The 14,585-nt window shown below is 40.7% G+C and overlaps 3 protein-coding genes across 4 annotated transcripts; 2 read left to right on the top strand and 1 right to left on the bottom strand.

The window, feature by feature from the left end:
• The first annotated feature begins 78 nt into the window (after positions 1 to 78).
• trmt61b (tRNA methyltransferase 61B) lies at positions 79 to 3,613 on the top strand. The gene is made up of 7 exons (XM_034135127.1): positions 79 to 1,261; positions 1,353 to 1,455; positions 2,364 to 2,554; positions 2,637 to 2,728; positions 3,053 to 3,237; positions 3,320 to 3,403; positions 3,487 to 3,613. Exons 1-7 carry the CDS (start codon positions 533 to 535, stop codon positions 3,519 to 3,521), a joined length of 1,419 nt encoding a protein of 472 aa, XP_033991018.1. The 5' UTR covers positions 79 to 532; the 3' UTR covers positions 3,522 to 3,613.
• A 1,038-nt stretch (positions 3,614 to 4,651) lies between these two features.
• Positions 4,652 to 8,852, bottom strand: spdya (speedy/RINGO cell cycle regulator family member A). 2 transcript variants are annotated; one of them, XM_034135129.1, is made up of 7 exons: positions 8,611 to 8,852; positions 7,317 to 7,591; positions 7,090 to 7,148; positions 6,902 to 6,987; positions 6,640 to 6,811; positions 6,095 to 6,456; positions 4,652 to 5,147 (listed from the first exon to the last, which is right to left on the bottom strand). In XM_034135129.1, exons 2-7 carry the CDS (start codon positions 7,555 to 7,557, stop codon positions 5,141 to 5,143), a joined length of 927 nt encoding a protein of 308 aa, XP_033991020.1. In that variant the 5' UTR covers positions 7,558 to 7,591; positions 8,611 to 8,852; the 3' UTR covers positions 4,652 to 5,140. The 2 variants fall into 2 exon arrangements, with proteins under 2 accessions (XP_033991020.1, XP_033991019.1); XM_034135128.1 differs by having other exon boundaries at positions 6,099 to 6,456.
• A 1,308-nt stretch (positions 8,853 to 10,160) lies between these two features.
• pcare1 (photoreceptor cilium actin regulator 1) lies at positions 10,161 to 14,314 on the top strand. Its single transcript, XM_034135158.1, has 2 exons — positions 10,161 to 13,525; positions 14,191 to 14,314. Exons 1-2 carry the CDS (start codon positions 10,161 to 10,163, stop codon positions 14,312 to 14,314), a joined length of 3,489 nt encoding a protein of 1,162 aa, XP_033991049.1.
• The last annotated feature ends 271 nt before the right edge of the window (positions 14,315 to 14,585 follow it).

Genomic DNA, 14,585 nt, shown 5'->3' with positions numbered 1-14,585 from the left:
TAGACTAAAGGAGGTTATAAAGGAAGTTTGAAACCTCCTTTCCTTTTAATTTAGAGAATTCGAACGGCACTTATCATGGCTGCCACTGAGGGACTTCCGGGTCATTTCACTCCGTTAGGAAGGTTCCTAAGCTAAATGGACTATTCGAATGCAACCTGAGAGTTTTGGGACCATTATGAATATGAATTGTGTATAATAACGCCATCTGCTGGTGGACTTCAATTACTACACCTGTCGCTCAGTTATGACGTTTTTTTCACGTGTCTTTTCCGGCATGGTGACCTCCTTGAGCAGTAAACACAGCCGAGCATAGGATAAATGAAGACGAATTGTTGGTGGTTCTACTGTAAATGCAGTAAGTGGCATTTCAACTAGGATATAAGTTATAATCACTTTGATTAATAATTTATGATTCATTTATAATTTATTTAACAACTACATATGTCATTTTCTAGTGTTTATCTGCCTCTGGGTGGCATCTCCAGACATATCCTTTCCTTGTGATTCATTGGTTTTGCTATAATCTGAAGTAATGGCTATGCAAATGCCCTTTGCTGGACTCCTGTTGATGCACAGACTGGTGAGAATTAGCAGTCAAAGACAACTCGGTAGCAGATTCATACTGCATAAATGTAACAGGAGGCAAACAAGGACTTTTTCAACTGCCTTTGTAAATTGTAACGAGAACAAGGGAGACGACTCGGACCCCTCACCCCTGAGCTCCAACCTGACCTTCAGACAAGCCTTATTGTCCAAAAGGCGATCCCTGTCCCCCCTGGAGAGGATCAGCAGCCTGATGCCCCAGGAAGCCCTGAGCCCCGAGGTGATGCAGCTGAGGGACGAGCAGAACCAGGAAGACCCAGAAGAAGAAGCAGACATCCACATACAAGAGGAACATGAGGCTATCCCTAAAGAGGAGGACTCAGAGACCCATCATGCATCAGATGCAGCTATGGAGACAGACGAGGACAAAGGTTCGATACGACCCACCCTCCCTGGGGAGCGCTTGCTGGTGTTCGGGGAGCCGCTGGTGGCCGAGTTTCGTAAGAATAACAGGGTGGAGTTCAGAAAGATGTTTGGCCTTGAGGCGGGGGCACGTCTGAACAGCAACTGGGGGATGATCCTGCACGATAACATAGCCGGGCAGCCCGCGGGTCGCTTCCTGAAGACGGGCAGGGGGATTCCCATCCTCATACGGAGGCCCAGTCTCGAGGATTATGTGCTGTACATGAAGAGGGGGCCTGCCATCGCCTACCCTAAGGTACACATCTAGCATTCCTGTTTCAGAGTGTCTCAAGGTGGTATTGACCTTTTCTTCTTACAGGTTTGTCTCTTTCTCTCTCTTTCCCCAGGATGCAGCTACTATGATGATGATGATGGATGTCTCAGAAGGAGACTGCGTGTTGGAGTCAGGATCTGGGTCCGGGGCCATGTCTCTGTTCCTGTCCAGAGCAGGTCACCCATCATACTGTCTTTATCTCACTTCACAGGCAACATTTTCATGTCATCTCATTTAAGAGCTTGGGCTATTTTGCATTCATGTTTTTTCTTTTTAGACCAGTTTACCAACAAGTTTCATTGTGATATCTATCAGTTATCTTTACCCTTTTTACCTGTAGTGTTCGGCAACATTTTACAATACATATATTTTAGGGAAGTTTTCTCAAAATGTGTTGTTTCCTAAGGCAGATATCTCCAATTAAGTCCTGTTCTGGAAATGTGTGGAAATTAGAACATATCAAATGATAAAATGCCCTATTTGCATATTTACACATCACATTTGAAGTTAAGTTTCATGATGATATCTATTTGTGAAAAGAATGACCCTATTTACATGCACGTGTCTTACCTTTAAGCGACAGTTCACATCAGTATCAAAAGTAGATACTTTTCCTCTTACCTGCCATGTTACTAAATGTATTACAGCACAGAAGGAACAGAGCATGAGATATAAACACTAATGGCATCATCTTTGGCTGAAGTGTAACTTTAGATTGCTGATTAGATGTCAGTTTGTTCTGCACAGTGATACGTTAAGTAGGGGAAAGAAAATAGCTCCAATATAAAACTGCTCTCACCCAAGTCTGTGGATATTCTTGAGTAACCTGGTCATGATTTCTGGGAAGAGACATTTAAGTTACGTTTTTCAAATGTATTTTTTGGGCGCTTTGAGTACCACAAGCCAAGTGCCATATAGTTCCATTATATTGGAGAGAAGGCAGACATCTCTATGGCGAATATCCTCAACACTCATCATTATTAATATTATATAGGAAAACTATTTGAGCAATTCCTGGAATACTGTGTGCTATATTGAACTGTAGCAGAATTGACCTTCCCCTGTTTGTTTCTGTTTCTCCCAGTGGGCTGTAAGGGCAGCGTGCTGAGCGTGGAGGTCAGGGAGGACCACCACAAGAGAGCGGTGCTGAACTACAACCGCTGGAGGACAGCATGGAGTCTGCGGCAAAGGGAGGAGTGGCCCGACAACGTCCAATTTCACAGAGCCGACCTCTGCACAGCCTCTTCGCTCATCGCCGGTCAGGGGTTCAATGCGGTCAGTGTACAGAAACACCTGATTATATGTACTAACACTCCTGGAATTAGACTTTGTGACACCTGCATTGTGTGTGTTGCAGGTTGCCCTTGACATGGTCAACCCTCACCTGGTCCTACCTACTGTGATTCCACATCTGCACACTGGAGCTGTGTGTGCCGTCTACCTCGCCAAGTGTGTATCTCCAGTGTCTCACTCTCTCCTTTAAAACCAGACCTAAGAAAGTGCATTTGCTTCTTTATGTAAAAGAATAGTTTTGAACGTTTTTGAAAATATGTTTAATTGCTGTCTTTCTGAGAGTTGGATGAGAAGATTGATAACATGGGATATAGTAGTTAATATATGGCTGAAGGTATAGAGTTACAGCCACCATTGGGTTATATTAGCTTAGCACAAAGACTGGAAAAGGCTTGTATGAGTCTGTCCAAAGGTAGCACAATCAACCTGAACCTTTCATGATGGTCTCCCAATCATTGACGTTCCCTCCCTGTACCTCAGCATCACTCAGGTCATCGACCTGCTGGAGGGGCTGCGGTGTTTGGCGCTCCCTCTGCTCTGTGAACGCATCATCGAGGTCCCGGTCCGAGAATGGCTGGTGGCTCCGGCCCGGCAGAAAGACGGGAAGTATTGTGTAAGGAAGGCCCCGGTCCCGGAGGGAGAGCAGAGGGAGGAGACAGAAACAGGTTTGTATAATATGACACAAAGATCAATGTGCTCGTCATAAAGGATCATATTTTCCAGCCTTTCTTTACTGATATATTTCAGAGGAGACGATCACAGAGGAACCAGCCGCCTTTGGGAGTTTTCCTTACATTGCCCGGCCTCATTCTGAACAGATGAGCCACACAGGTACAGATAGTGACTCACATTTCTAGTCTGAGTCCAACAGTTTGATTTTATAAATAAATTCTCAATGTCTTTTTAATTTTTAGCTTTCCTGGTGAAACTGAGGAAGTGTGAGCGGTAGCTGGTCTGCCTGTAAGGAACCTCAGGCAAAACGTCCTTACACATCAACCAAATTGTAACTGTACATGAAAAATAAATGTTTTTTTAATGTAATTGGCTGTGTGTATATGGAACATCATTATGCACTGTACACTGTGACAAAAAACAGTAACTGACTGCCTCTATGTAGAGATGGATTAAATACCCCCTGAAGTAAGAGTAATACTTCAGTTACAAGGATATGTCCCGCATTTAAAATGTTACTAAAATAAAAGCAGAGGTGGAAGAAGTACTCAGATCTTAATAATAATACAGCAGTGTTCAAATACTCTGTTACAAGTAAATGTCCTGCATTCAAATTGGTACTTTGCAACAAAATAAATGTAAGGACCAAATCTTAAAGTACTCATGATCCAAAGTGGCCATTTTTGGAGTATCTATTGTTTCACTGGATTATAATTAGTGTTGCATTCATGTGTACATCATTTTAATTTGCAGCTGGTAAAGGATTAGATACTACATCAGGTATAATGGCATATTATAGTTTAATTATGTTTGTATTATTAATATTAAACTACTAAAGTAACTATTGTCATCAGTGAAAATGACAATATTTGCTGCCAAAAAATAGTGGAGTAGAAGTGTGAAGTAGCCTAAAATGGAAATAAATGGATATAGTAAAGCAGATTTACTTCAAAAATGTAGTTAAGTAAATATACTTAATTACTTTCCACCACTTCATAAAAGTATAAAGGGATTAGCATCAATCTACATAAATAACAAAAGGTAAAAGTACTAATTTTACACAATGGTAAGAGGAGCTTCTTATTACTTTATATATACACAGGAGGGTAGCTTGGGAATTCCACCAAGGGATCAACAAAGATTATCTCACTCAACAATATATTATACAATAATGTTTGTTTTTTTTCTAAATTAATGTGATCCTACAACATTACTATAGTTTTTAAAACGTGTAGTAGAGTATAAAGTACTTTTGAATCTGAATTGTTGAGGAAAAACAACCTTTAAAATTGTAATTCGCCACTGAGCTCACCACTGGTAAAAAGCTTTATTGTTTCTAAACAAATGTTATAAGAGACGTTGATGTTGAACATTAGAGCATAAAATACGTTTGTAATAAAGACAATATCAAATTGAAGCCTTTATTGAGAACTCAAGAGGCAGTGTTGGGTTATTAAACCGGCACACAACAATAGTAAAAACACAGCCGGGAGAATCCCAGAATGCAGTGGCTAACTTTCATCCTAAATGTCACACTTATTTTCCTTTTGCCAATTAATTTAACATCTGTGTATAAACAAGTGGTGGTCCCAAAGTGCTTTAGTACATAAATAAATAAATATATAAGTAAATAAAGAGCTCAGTGAAGGTTTAACAAATATTTACAATACATACATCAGTGTTTTTGCATGTTTCCATGAGAGTGTGACCATGGGATGACATTAGCTCGTCAAACTAGAGGTACACTTGGTATTTAGACCTTTACTTCATTGTTAAAGTATTATTGAGGAGAGACAACAACACACAGAAGCGCAGGGTCAGCGTGCTGAGGCTCGGAGGCTCTACTCCTCACTGATCCAGTCCATGGAGGTGTCGTTGGTGGAGCCGCAGGAATACTCAACTCCTAATAGAGAGAAGGTAGGAAATGCAAGTTAAAACAAAATCAACCTCAAATTGTATTAGGAGTCAATATTAAAGCAATATAACATGGTATATACAGTATGTACTAAATCACCATCTTTCCCAGTTTTACTTTCTTAAGCTATGTGAGTTACTTTCTCCAGCTCGCTCACATTTCATTTGTCAGGGGTGAAAAGTTTAAATAATATGATTTATGTGTTTATAGTTAGTTTAGGTTTTCCACATCTGATAAAGAGCCGCGTACAGCCGCTTTTCTACATCTCACCAGAGTCGATTTTTATTTAAATGAAGACTTTATTCTATATTTTGACTTTTCTGTTGCAATATTATGAGTTCATTCTTATTAACTTACTTCTTTTCAGAGACCACTTATGTTCTAGATTTGCACAAAGTTTTAAACATGAGCAAAATGATTGATGAAACATGTATGAGCTACTTAAGTCTAGGTTCATAAATTATTTAAAAACACACGTATGTATTACCTTAGAATTATGAAGTGCCACATGCATGTGTAAAGTTTCTTCCCAAAATTAGAGAGACAAGAGCAGACGGATGAGAAGTCACCTGTGTTGACTCACCAGGAATAACTAGTTGATAGACAGTTGATCTACAAGTATGATCTACACACAATGTGTGTCCCTCCAAAGCCCTCGTGTAAATTGAAATGTGTGAGTTATTTGTTACCAGTAATCTCTTTTTACACACACACTTATTTTTTACATTCTTAAAACAATTCATTTGAGAAATTGTAGGTTTACTCGTCTAGATATGCAATACATAAGCTCCATTAAATAACTTATAATACATATAAAATCAGCAATTATTTTTAATGTACAATTATTTTGGGAGAAAACTCTTACATTTGAGAATGTTCCCGAGATCCTTAGCTTTAGTTTATCTTTTCATTTCGCTTTTTGGGAAAATAAATACCTACTGGGAACCTCCTCCGCACAGCTGCAGAAGGAATGCTGCGCCTGGATCTTCGTCTCCATCGCCTTCCTGCGAGAGCCGGCCGCCCTGGGGGGGGTGATCTCCAGACTCAGAGCCGTGGTGAATGGGTGTGATAAGGCGGGCTTTGGGGACTGTGCAGAAGACGCTCTGAAAGGAGAAGAGGCTCCTGGGCCTGGATCTAACCTGGCGCTGCGGTCACAGAGGGCACAGGAGAACGGGGAGGAGGAGGGCCCGCGGGGGATCCGGGTCAGGCCTCGGTCCCCGTACTGCCGCTGGGCCCCGCTGTGGTGCACTGACCGCTCGCGCTTCCACACACAGTGAGAGGACACGATGGCCATCACCTGAAGGACAAAGATGGGGAGACACAAAAACATAAATACAGCTCCATCAGAAAAAACTGAGATTGAGCTTCTGGCTTTAAACCAAAGCTATAAAAATTGCACTGCACAGCAAAAACAAGACCCTTAAAAGATTCCCGGAGAAAGCCCATCTATCACTCTCCTCAGGCAATTACACTGGTGTACCTCTTCGCAGCAGCGCCTGCTGACGGCAGCTCTGTACCCCACGCGAGCCCACAGCTTGTCTCGCTGCTTGAGGAAGCGAGGAAACTGCTTCCTCCAGTTCTTGCCCAGCGCCCATGGAAAAATCTCATATTTACTCTCCTCTTCATCCTCCTCCATGGTGTTGGCAAGATACCTAGAGAAGGAGCACATGAGCGTGTTCACTTTTATATGAGAATAACAAGATAAAAGAACTAATTGTGCTGGTTTTTCTTTTGAAACTTACAGTGCAATGAAAAAGTTCTTCCTGGTGTATTCAGGAATGGTAAAGTGAGCCCGTTTGAAGTACACAAATGTCATGGCTAGAAGGTACTGAGGAATTAGGGAGAAAAGTTGTAGGCAGTTAATTGTAAGCCTCTTAAAGCTATACAGATATTTTGTCACTTTTACAAAAAAAATTACATGAGAATGTACCTTGTCAGCCATTTTACAGCAACAGTCCATACACAGAAAGTCATGGATCACGTTGTCATCTGTAAAAAAAAAACATAATCTTTTTAATATAAAAAGTGAAAAAATTGAAAATGGAGGGAAGGAAACAAAAAAACAATACGAAATGCCTACAATTCTTAATTATTTCCAGTTTAAAAGTAAAACACTGAATTCATAATATATGTTTTTTATTTGGGCTGCTAATTTACCAAGAAGTCTAAAAAAAGAGGCCATTTCCTGCCGTTGGATGACAATAGTTGGGGGCATGACCATTTTGGCATCCCGCCGCTGGCTGGGCTGGCTTTTCCCCGGCGGGCCCTGGCCGTCATGGCCGTTGGTTCTTTTGAGACGGAGTCCTCTTCTGATTTGGAGAGGGTTCGTACTGCTGGGTTTGACTCCGACAGTTACTGATGGAGTAGCCTGGCACCAATGGCTTGTGTGCTTCATCATGTTTTAGTTCAGATCATCTGTGGTATGGTGTGTTCTGAGAGGTACAAGGTTGAAAATGAACAGTATGAAAGTTGTTCTTAGCTAAAAACCAAAAAAAAGTTTCTTCTATCTGTTAAACAATAATGTTTTTAAATGTTTTCTTTATTTTAATAAGTATATATATTGTTCCTGCTTGTTGTCTTTTGCAGTCATTACAGACTACACCTGAACATATCCACCCTTTAACATCATTTTAACATGTGTGACATTGTTTTACCTTTAATGTTTGTCATTTTATTTGCTTACTCTATGATATGTTTTATGTATTAGGTGCAGTGATAGAAAGTACATTTCTTCAAGTCCTGTAATAAAGTACACATTTTAAGTACTTTTACCAAAGTATTATCAGTTTATGGTACTTTATACCTACCAAATCTTTGAAGCAAATGTTGTAACTTTTACTCCACTACATTTATTTGACAGATTTATTTACCACTTACTTTATAAATTCAGATTTTGATAAGCAATGTATATAAAACTTTCAAAATATGATTATTTGGTATAGATTAAAGCATCCAACATCACAGTATATTTAAGTAACTAGCCATGAGTGGGTTAACAGAAAATCTAGTATTTATTTGGCTGCTTTTGATTTAAAATATAAAAATATTATATATTGTATTTTTCCTGCCAGGAGTACTTTTACTCGTAATACTTTAAGTACATGTTCCTAATTTAACTTAGTAAGACTCTTGATGCAGTACTTTTACTTTAAATGTAGTATTTTTAAAAGTGTGATATTAGTACTTTCACTCAAGTAAAGACTCAAGAGTACTTTTTCCACCACTGATTATTACGTAGGTTTAACCAAGATCCTGAGGTTCACCCCATACATATCAAGCTAGCTGTCAGCCACCTAGCAAAAAAGCTAACAATTTCCAGCTTGAAAGAAGCTAATTCAAACTTTAGCTCGTGTTAAACTTTATTTCTGAACTTTCTCTGGGAAAATAACCTTGGCAAAGACAGTCTCAACGTTAAACACACAACTTAAAATGTCCTAATCAAAGTCCTTACCTTCGCGGTTATTGCTTTTGGAGTCAGTGAATGGAGCAGTTTAGTAATAAATGTATGTCAGCTTGACTTGAAAACTAATCAAAAGTCGACGGATTTCAGTGTTAACAACAGTGTGAGTGACACAACGGGGCAGAACAGAGTAGCGCCAAGAGATAATATCCCCGAGAACAGGAGAATATACAAACAACGTTTAAAAGCTAAACTGAGAAATAAATTGGTCCTCAGTTGTTAAAGTGACCAGAGAGGATGATAGTTTGGTAACGCGCTTCAGGATGCGCGCCAATCGTTCAGCAGGACACCTGCACGCGGAGACATGATAACCAATCACGTAGCTCTCCTTCTTCTTCTACGTCAATTAATGGCGAAACTACCTCAACCATAAACCATCTTAAAATGAATGAACATGAAACAAAATACAGGAATGAGATAAAGACACAAATCAGTTGAAGATAAAACTAAAATAACAAACTAATATAATTTGCAATAATGGTGTATTGAAAAACGCAATATTTATCTTTCTCTAATTTAAATGTTAATCATTCAGATTAATTAACAGTTGACACTTGGTTGGATTAGTTTGGTCTATATTTTATCATATTTGTTTCATATTTCAGTAAATGATATATTACTGCACAGAATGAAGAGACAGAGAGGCCATGGAATTGTAAGGATTTGAATGTGTGTTTAATGAGCATATACTGATAGAAGTTAGCAGCCTCTGCAAATGGAGAAAGCACATTTTTATTGTTATCCTTAAACGATAATGCATTTCATGGTGAGAAAGAACCAAAATGTAGACAATGAAACATATTTTATTATTTTCATATTCTTAATAATTGTTCCTTTTTTTCCTGTTCATTTGAATTCCTTTGTGTGACAGGATTTAAAAATAAAAAGGCCCAAAAGGAAATGTTACTATATGTTTTAATTTTTTAATTTTAGTTTAGATTACTTGCTGTTTTGGTCAACAAATGCTAGATATATAAATTAAAAGCAAACCAAACCTGCATATCACTGCAATTGAAAATAAACACTTTCACATTTATTTTGGCATGGCCCTAGAACTAAAGAGGGAGATATTGTTTTGCAGGCTATAAAAAGCCACCTGAGGCCAGCTCTAATTAAGCAAATGAGCTTATAGTCTTACCAGTAGATGAGTTTTACATGCTATAACGTGACATATGCGCATGCTGAGGAGTTCACAGAAAGCCCCACTAATCCGTTCAGCTGTGTGTCCTTTGTAAGACAGAGAAGGATGAGTTTCAGAGCACGCTTCATGGATTTTTTTATAAAAATGGCCATCGAGCTCTGGATTTATTTTGCCTATTTGACAGGTGGGAGAGATTTGTAAAATGGAAGTATCAATATTTATTTTTTGTAGCATCCTAGTGGAGAGGGATCTTGTCGGACTTGACAACCTCAGCCATCTGAAAATGTCAGATACAGCAGGTGGCTAAGTACCTTGGCTATTCTTTGCATCATTCACTTCAGTGCGGAGTTGGTGTTTCATCAAACACACAAAAATCGGCTTGTATTTGAAGATATCCAAAATGGGCTGCTCACCATCCAAAGGCAACCATTTTGGGGTTCTGGGTCCCATGAGGAAGGGCAGAATGCTTCCCCCTGCACCTCAAGAAAGCCCCAGAGATTCCCACTTTGATGATGCAGAGAAGCGTTATTCAAATGGTTCAACAGATGTGGATACAAAGGAGAGAAAGGCAGCTGGACAAACCCAGGTACTTCAGAAAGAAGCTCGTATAACACCACAAAAAAAGAGATATGTGACAGAGCCAGAAGCAGTAAACATGGATAAAGCGGGGAGTCAAGGAATGGACAACAACACAGTTTCACAGAAAAAGGACAAAAATGTTGACAAGCAGGATGCAGCAGAAAAAAAGCCTGCCAGGAAACAAAAGAAAAATACCAGAGGTGTTAAGGGGCTTAAAAAGAAAGACAAGGAAAAACCACCTACAGAACAGAAAGTGGACTTCCCAGAACCTTTGGTAAAAGCTCACCAAGCTGCTTATGCCTTTTTAAATCCTAGCATAAACAAATATGATCTTCTACTAGGACTTTTGGAAGAAGCAACCCAAACTCAGGTTTCTGTGCAGACTATGGTTGCTTTTATGGCTCTACGCTACGAGGAAATAATTCAGGGTCTTGAGGAGATGGCAGATGAGGGAGAACAAGTTTTTAAAGAAAATGGAGAGCATCTTTCTTGGCCAAGTCAAATAAAAAACCTGTCATCTTCCCCACCTTCAAAGTCTGGTTCTGCTAATATTGAGCCCCCACCGGATTTGTTGCAGCAGCTGCTTCAGTACACCACACAGAGAATGCAAAATGTAAGCCAGACTGTTGGCGGTATTGGGGAGTCTGCTTTGGAGGAGGCAGTGGAATATTTTGCATCTGTCTCAGAGCTTTTAGAGGAGAAACTAAAAGTTAAACGTACAATAGAGACCAGGCTAATGCGAGTCTTGTCTCGTATTGAAATGGCCTCTCTGCGCAAGCCTGGGCCAGAGGATTCTGCTCTCTTTAGCGAGGACAGTGGTATTGGGGCTGAGAGTGAATCCCTTGCTGGATCTGAAAGACGCCTTAGACGAGAGAGTTGTGCGTCATCTGGGACAAATAGAACGACTCCTGTCAGCCCAATGGAATACAGCTCCATGAACAGTAGGCAAGAAGCATCCAGGCAAAAGATTGGAAGTCAAATAAGTCCAAGTGTTTCCCTCACATCACTTAACTCACTGGGTTCAGCTTGTACCATAATGGCTAATAACAATAGAGACTCATTGCTAGGTTCAGTCTCCTTAGATTTTGGAGAGGATGACGACAATGATGACGATCATGATGATGATGATGAACAGATAGGTAGCTGCATGGTAGATGTAGGGTTTAGAAAGCGATCAAATTCTTCACCTTTAAACCGGGAACAGCTACAACCACGCCGTCTACCCCCAAAGCGAATAGAGAATCCTCAAAATGTCGAAATGACTCTAAGAATGAAAAATGCTATAAGTGGTAGGATACAATTTGTCCCATCACAGAATGCTGGTGCCAAAACCAAGGTAGTTGGCAGCCCAAAAACCAGTAGACGCCAGTGGACGGACGAAGAAAGGTCTCCGAGGAGGCCTCAAACCACAGCACCTACTCGGAAGGCAGCGGTAAAAAAGACCCCTGTGTCTAAAGAGCGACGTTCCCAATCAGAAGAATCCTTGCGGAGCAAAGCGGAAGATCCTACTCTGCTTGAACTAGAAAGGACACAGAAGGATTTAGATCAGAGGTTGCAAAGAATGGGTAAAAGCAAGCCAGGAGGAAACATGAAGACTGCCCCACCGAAACAAAATCAAGGAACCTCACCAGCACAATCTCCAGCAAAAAATCGCAAACATCCCTCACTACAAAAGAACAGCAATTCCCAACTAATTGATGACAAAGCAGTCCTTACAAGGCGCAACAGTAAAAAACTGGAGGCAGCAAGTGTGGTGGAAGATGATAAACTGAAGGACAAGAAAACATCTAAGGGTCCTATAAAAGCCACCCCACCCCCTAGCCCTCCTGCATCACCACGGCCACCTTCAGGCCTCTACAGAGGCAGGAAGTCAGTGAAAAGACTGATTGATACCTTCAGTCAAGGAATAGAGGATCTAGAAGTTTCTAAAAGTCTTGGGCCTCTCATAGGAGTAAGGAAGTGTGGCGTTCCTGTGTTACCGGGTTTAGGGAATGTAGAAGCCGTGCTGAGCACCGGAATAACCAGCTGTAGACCTGATTCCAGGTCATTTGAGAAAAACAATTATTTAGATCTGGATAGCCTTCCTCCACCTCCACTGGAAGTATTAATGGACAATTCCTTTGAACATGCCCAGAGTCTTTCATCTGGTGTATCAGATGAATGCGCTACAAAAGTCGGAAAGTCACCTCTATTAAAAAGGGTTCCAGTATCCCAACGACTGAGGGCCTCTGTTCAGTCAGTGCTGCCAAGTAAAGGAGGGCTTCCACAAACTTCCAAGGTAATTTCAGTTGATAGACCAGATCAACCCGATGCATCTACTTTGTCAAAGTTCAGCCAGCCAGATGTCCAAATGGAAGCAGACCCGGGAAAGGAAAATGATTCCTTGTACCAGCAAGAGAAGAAGATCGTACACCTAAGAAACTCTTCAGACTCAAAAGGATTGTCAAAAAATTATGTAGCAACAAACCTATCTTCCAGTCAAGAAGAAACAGCCGACATACAAGATGGAGGCAACCTTTCAGTGCCTGAATCTAACACTACAGTGCCTCCTTACACAGTGGTAAGGAACCAACAACCAGCAACACCACCCTTGTCTAGGGGGCGAATGTTACCCTCCACACCTTCTGCAACAAGCAGTGTACATCGAAGACTTCCCAGTCCCCATAACGTCAAAAGACAACCTACTCCACCTTCTTCAGCAAGCCCACCTGTAAACAGGAAACTCTATACACCACCATCATCACAGGGAAGACTTTCCAGCCCTCCTGTAACAAAGCAGAACTTTTTAAAATCAAATTCATCCTCCTCCTACCCTTTCAAAGCACCTTCTCCACCAGCTTCGCCAAAAGTACAAAGATGGTCAAGGGAGAACAGCAGTGAAGATTTAACTAGTAGTCGGATGCTCAGTAATGCACGTTCAGTCTTCGGCCCTTCATCCCCATCCCTGTTTGAGGCCCAGCCTTGTCCAGTTCCTCATCCCCCTCAAGCGTGGACCTCTACAAGGGTTTCTTTTCTCTCACGTTCTTTTGAGAATCGTGGGAGGTTTCCTGTGTCTGCTCAAGGACCTCGATCCTTTATCCGACGTAGCCATTCGGACCGAAGGCCAAGTCTGAATCAGCCACCAAGATTCCCAGGCATCTTGGTGGCTGAGACTTGTGGGAGTGAGCCATCATTAAACTCACAGGGGTAAGTGTTTATGTTTATATGTTACACTTTCTAAATCCTTAAATATAACTTCTCATTCAATCTTTTGTAGTGGTTTTATTTTACTTTTTTTATGGTAAAGTGTTGATTTCACTAGCTCACTGTTACATTGCTGAGTTACCTCAAACATTTCTGATGTACAGAGTTCACATGTAATTGTAATGACATGAACTTTTGATGCCGATCAAGAGGCTGGTGGAAGTTATCTTTAGCTTTATGCACATAACATATGAAGAGTACATTGGACAGTTTCGCTGTACTTAATTTAGACAGAAGTATGACATGCTCTTCAAATGTAAAGACTATACAACAAGGATAAAAGAGATATGTCCCCGTATTTCATTCTTTACACTACTGATTTTGCAGTTTCCATGTCTGTCAATAATGCATTATTGTACATTTTGAGTATATCAAGAACGATTTTGTCAACAAAATGTATAAAAGTGAAAGTGTCTTATTTTAAGGAGATCCAGCAGTGTCTCATTTTAATGAGTTTCACACCACGTTACATAACACAGTGACTCACTGACTTCAGGCATTTCACAAGCTAATCCCAGTCATGCACCCTTTCTGTTTATAAGTGACACAAACTCACTTTGGCCACCTCCCTAATTGCTATTGACAACATTCTCCATTCATTTTTATAGGCTGGACGATGAACTAACCAGATATGAAGAACAATGGGGGAGCCAATCAAACCTAAGAACTACACTACGCTCTGCATCACACCCGGACCTGTGTGTTGTTGGACAGGCCTTGCACATAGACTAAAGGAGCCAGTGGGATTATGGATTAGTAGGCTTAACCAGGGATTTAAGAAGACGCTGTTTACGCCACTGCAGAGAGGAATAGCTAATTATATCCACACATAACACACTTACACTGTTTATATCTAGTGTAGTGAAAAGGTGTGCATCTTTGCATGCATTCGTGTGCACTCTGCACATAATTATGCTCTTGAACTGTGAATGGGAGGCGTGTGGCATAGTGGGTTGTCAGTAGGTATTCGGATCAGGGGGTCACAGGTTCAAACCCCACTGCA

Source organism: Trematomus bernacchii, unplaced genomic scaffold (genome assembly GCF_902827165.1).
Source record: "Trematomus bernacchii unplaced genomic scaffold, fTreBer1.1, whole genome shotgun sequence".
Classification (NCBI taxonomy): Eukaryota; Metazoa; Chordata; class Actinopteri; order Perciformes; family Nototheniidae; genus Trematomus; species Trematomus bernacchii.
The sequence above is the reverse complement of the archived record's forward strand: the minus strand, read 5'-3'. Positions and strand labels throughout refer to the sequence as shown.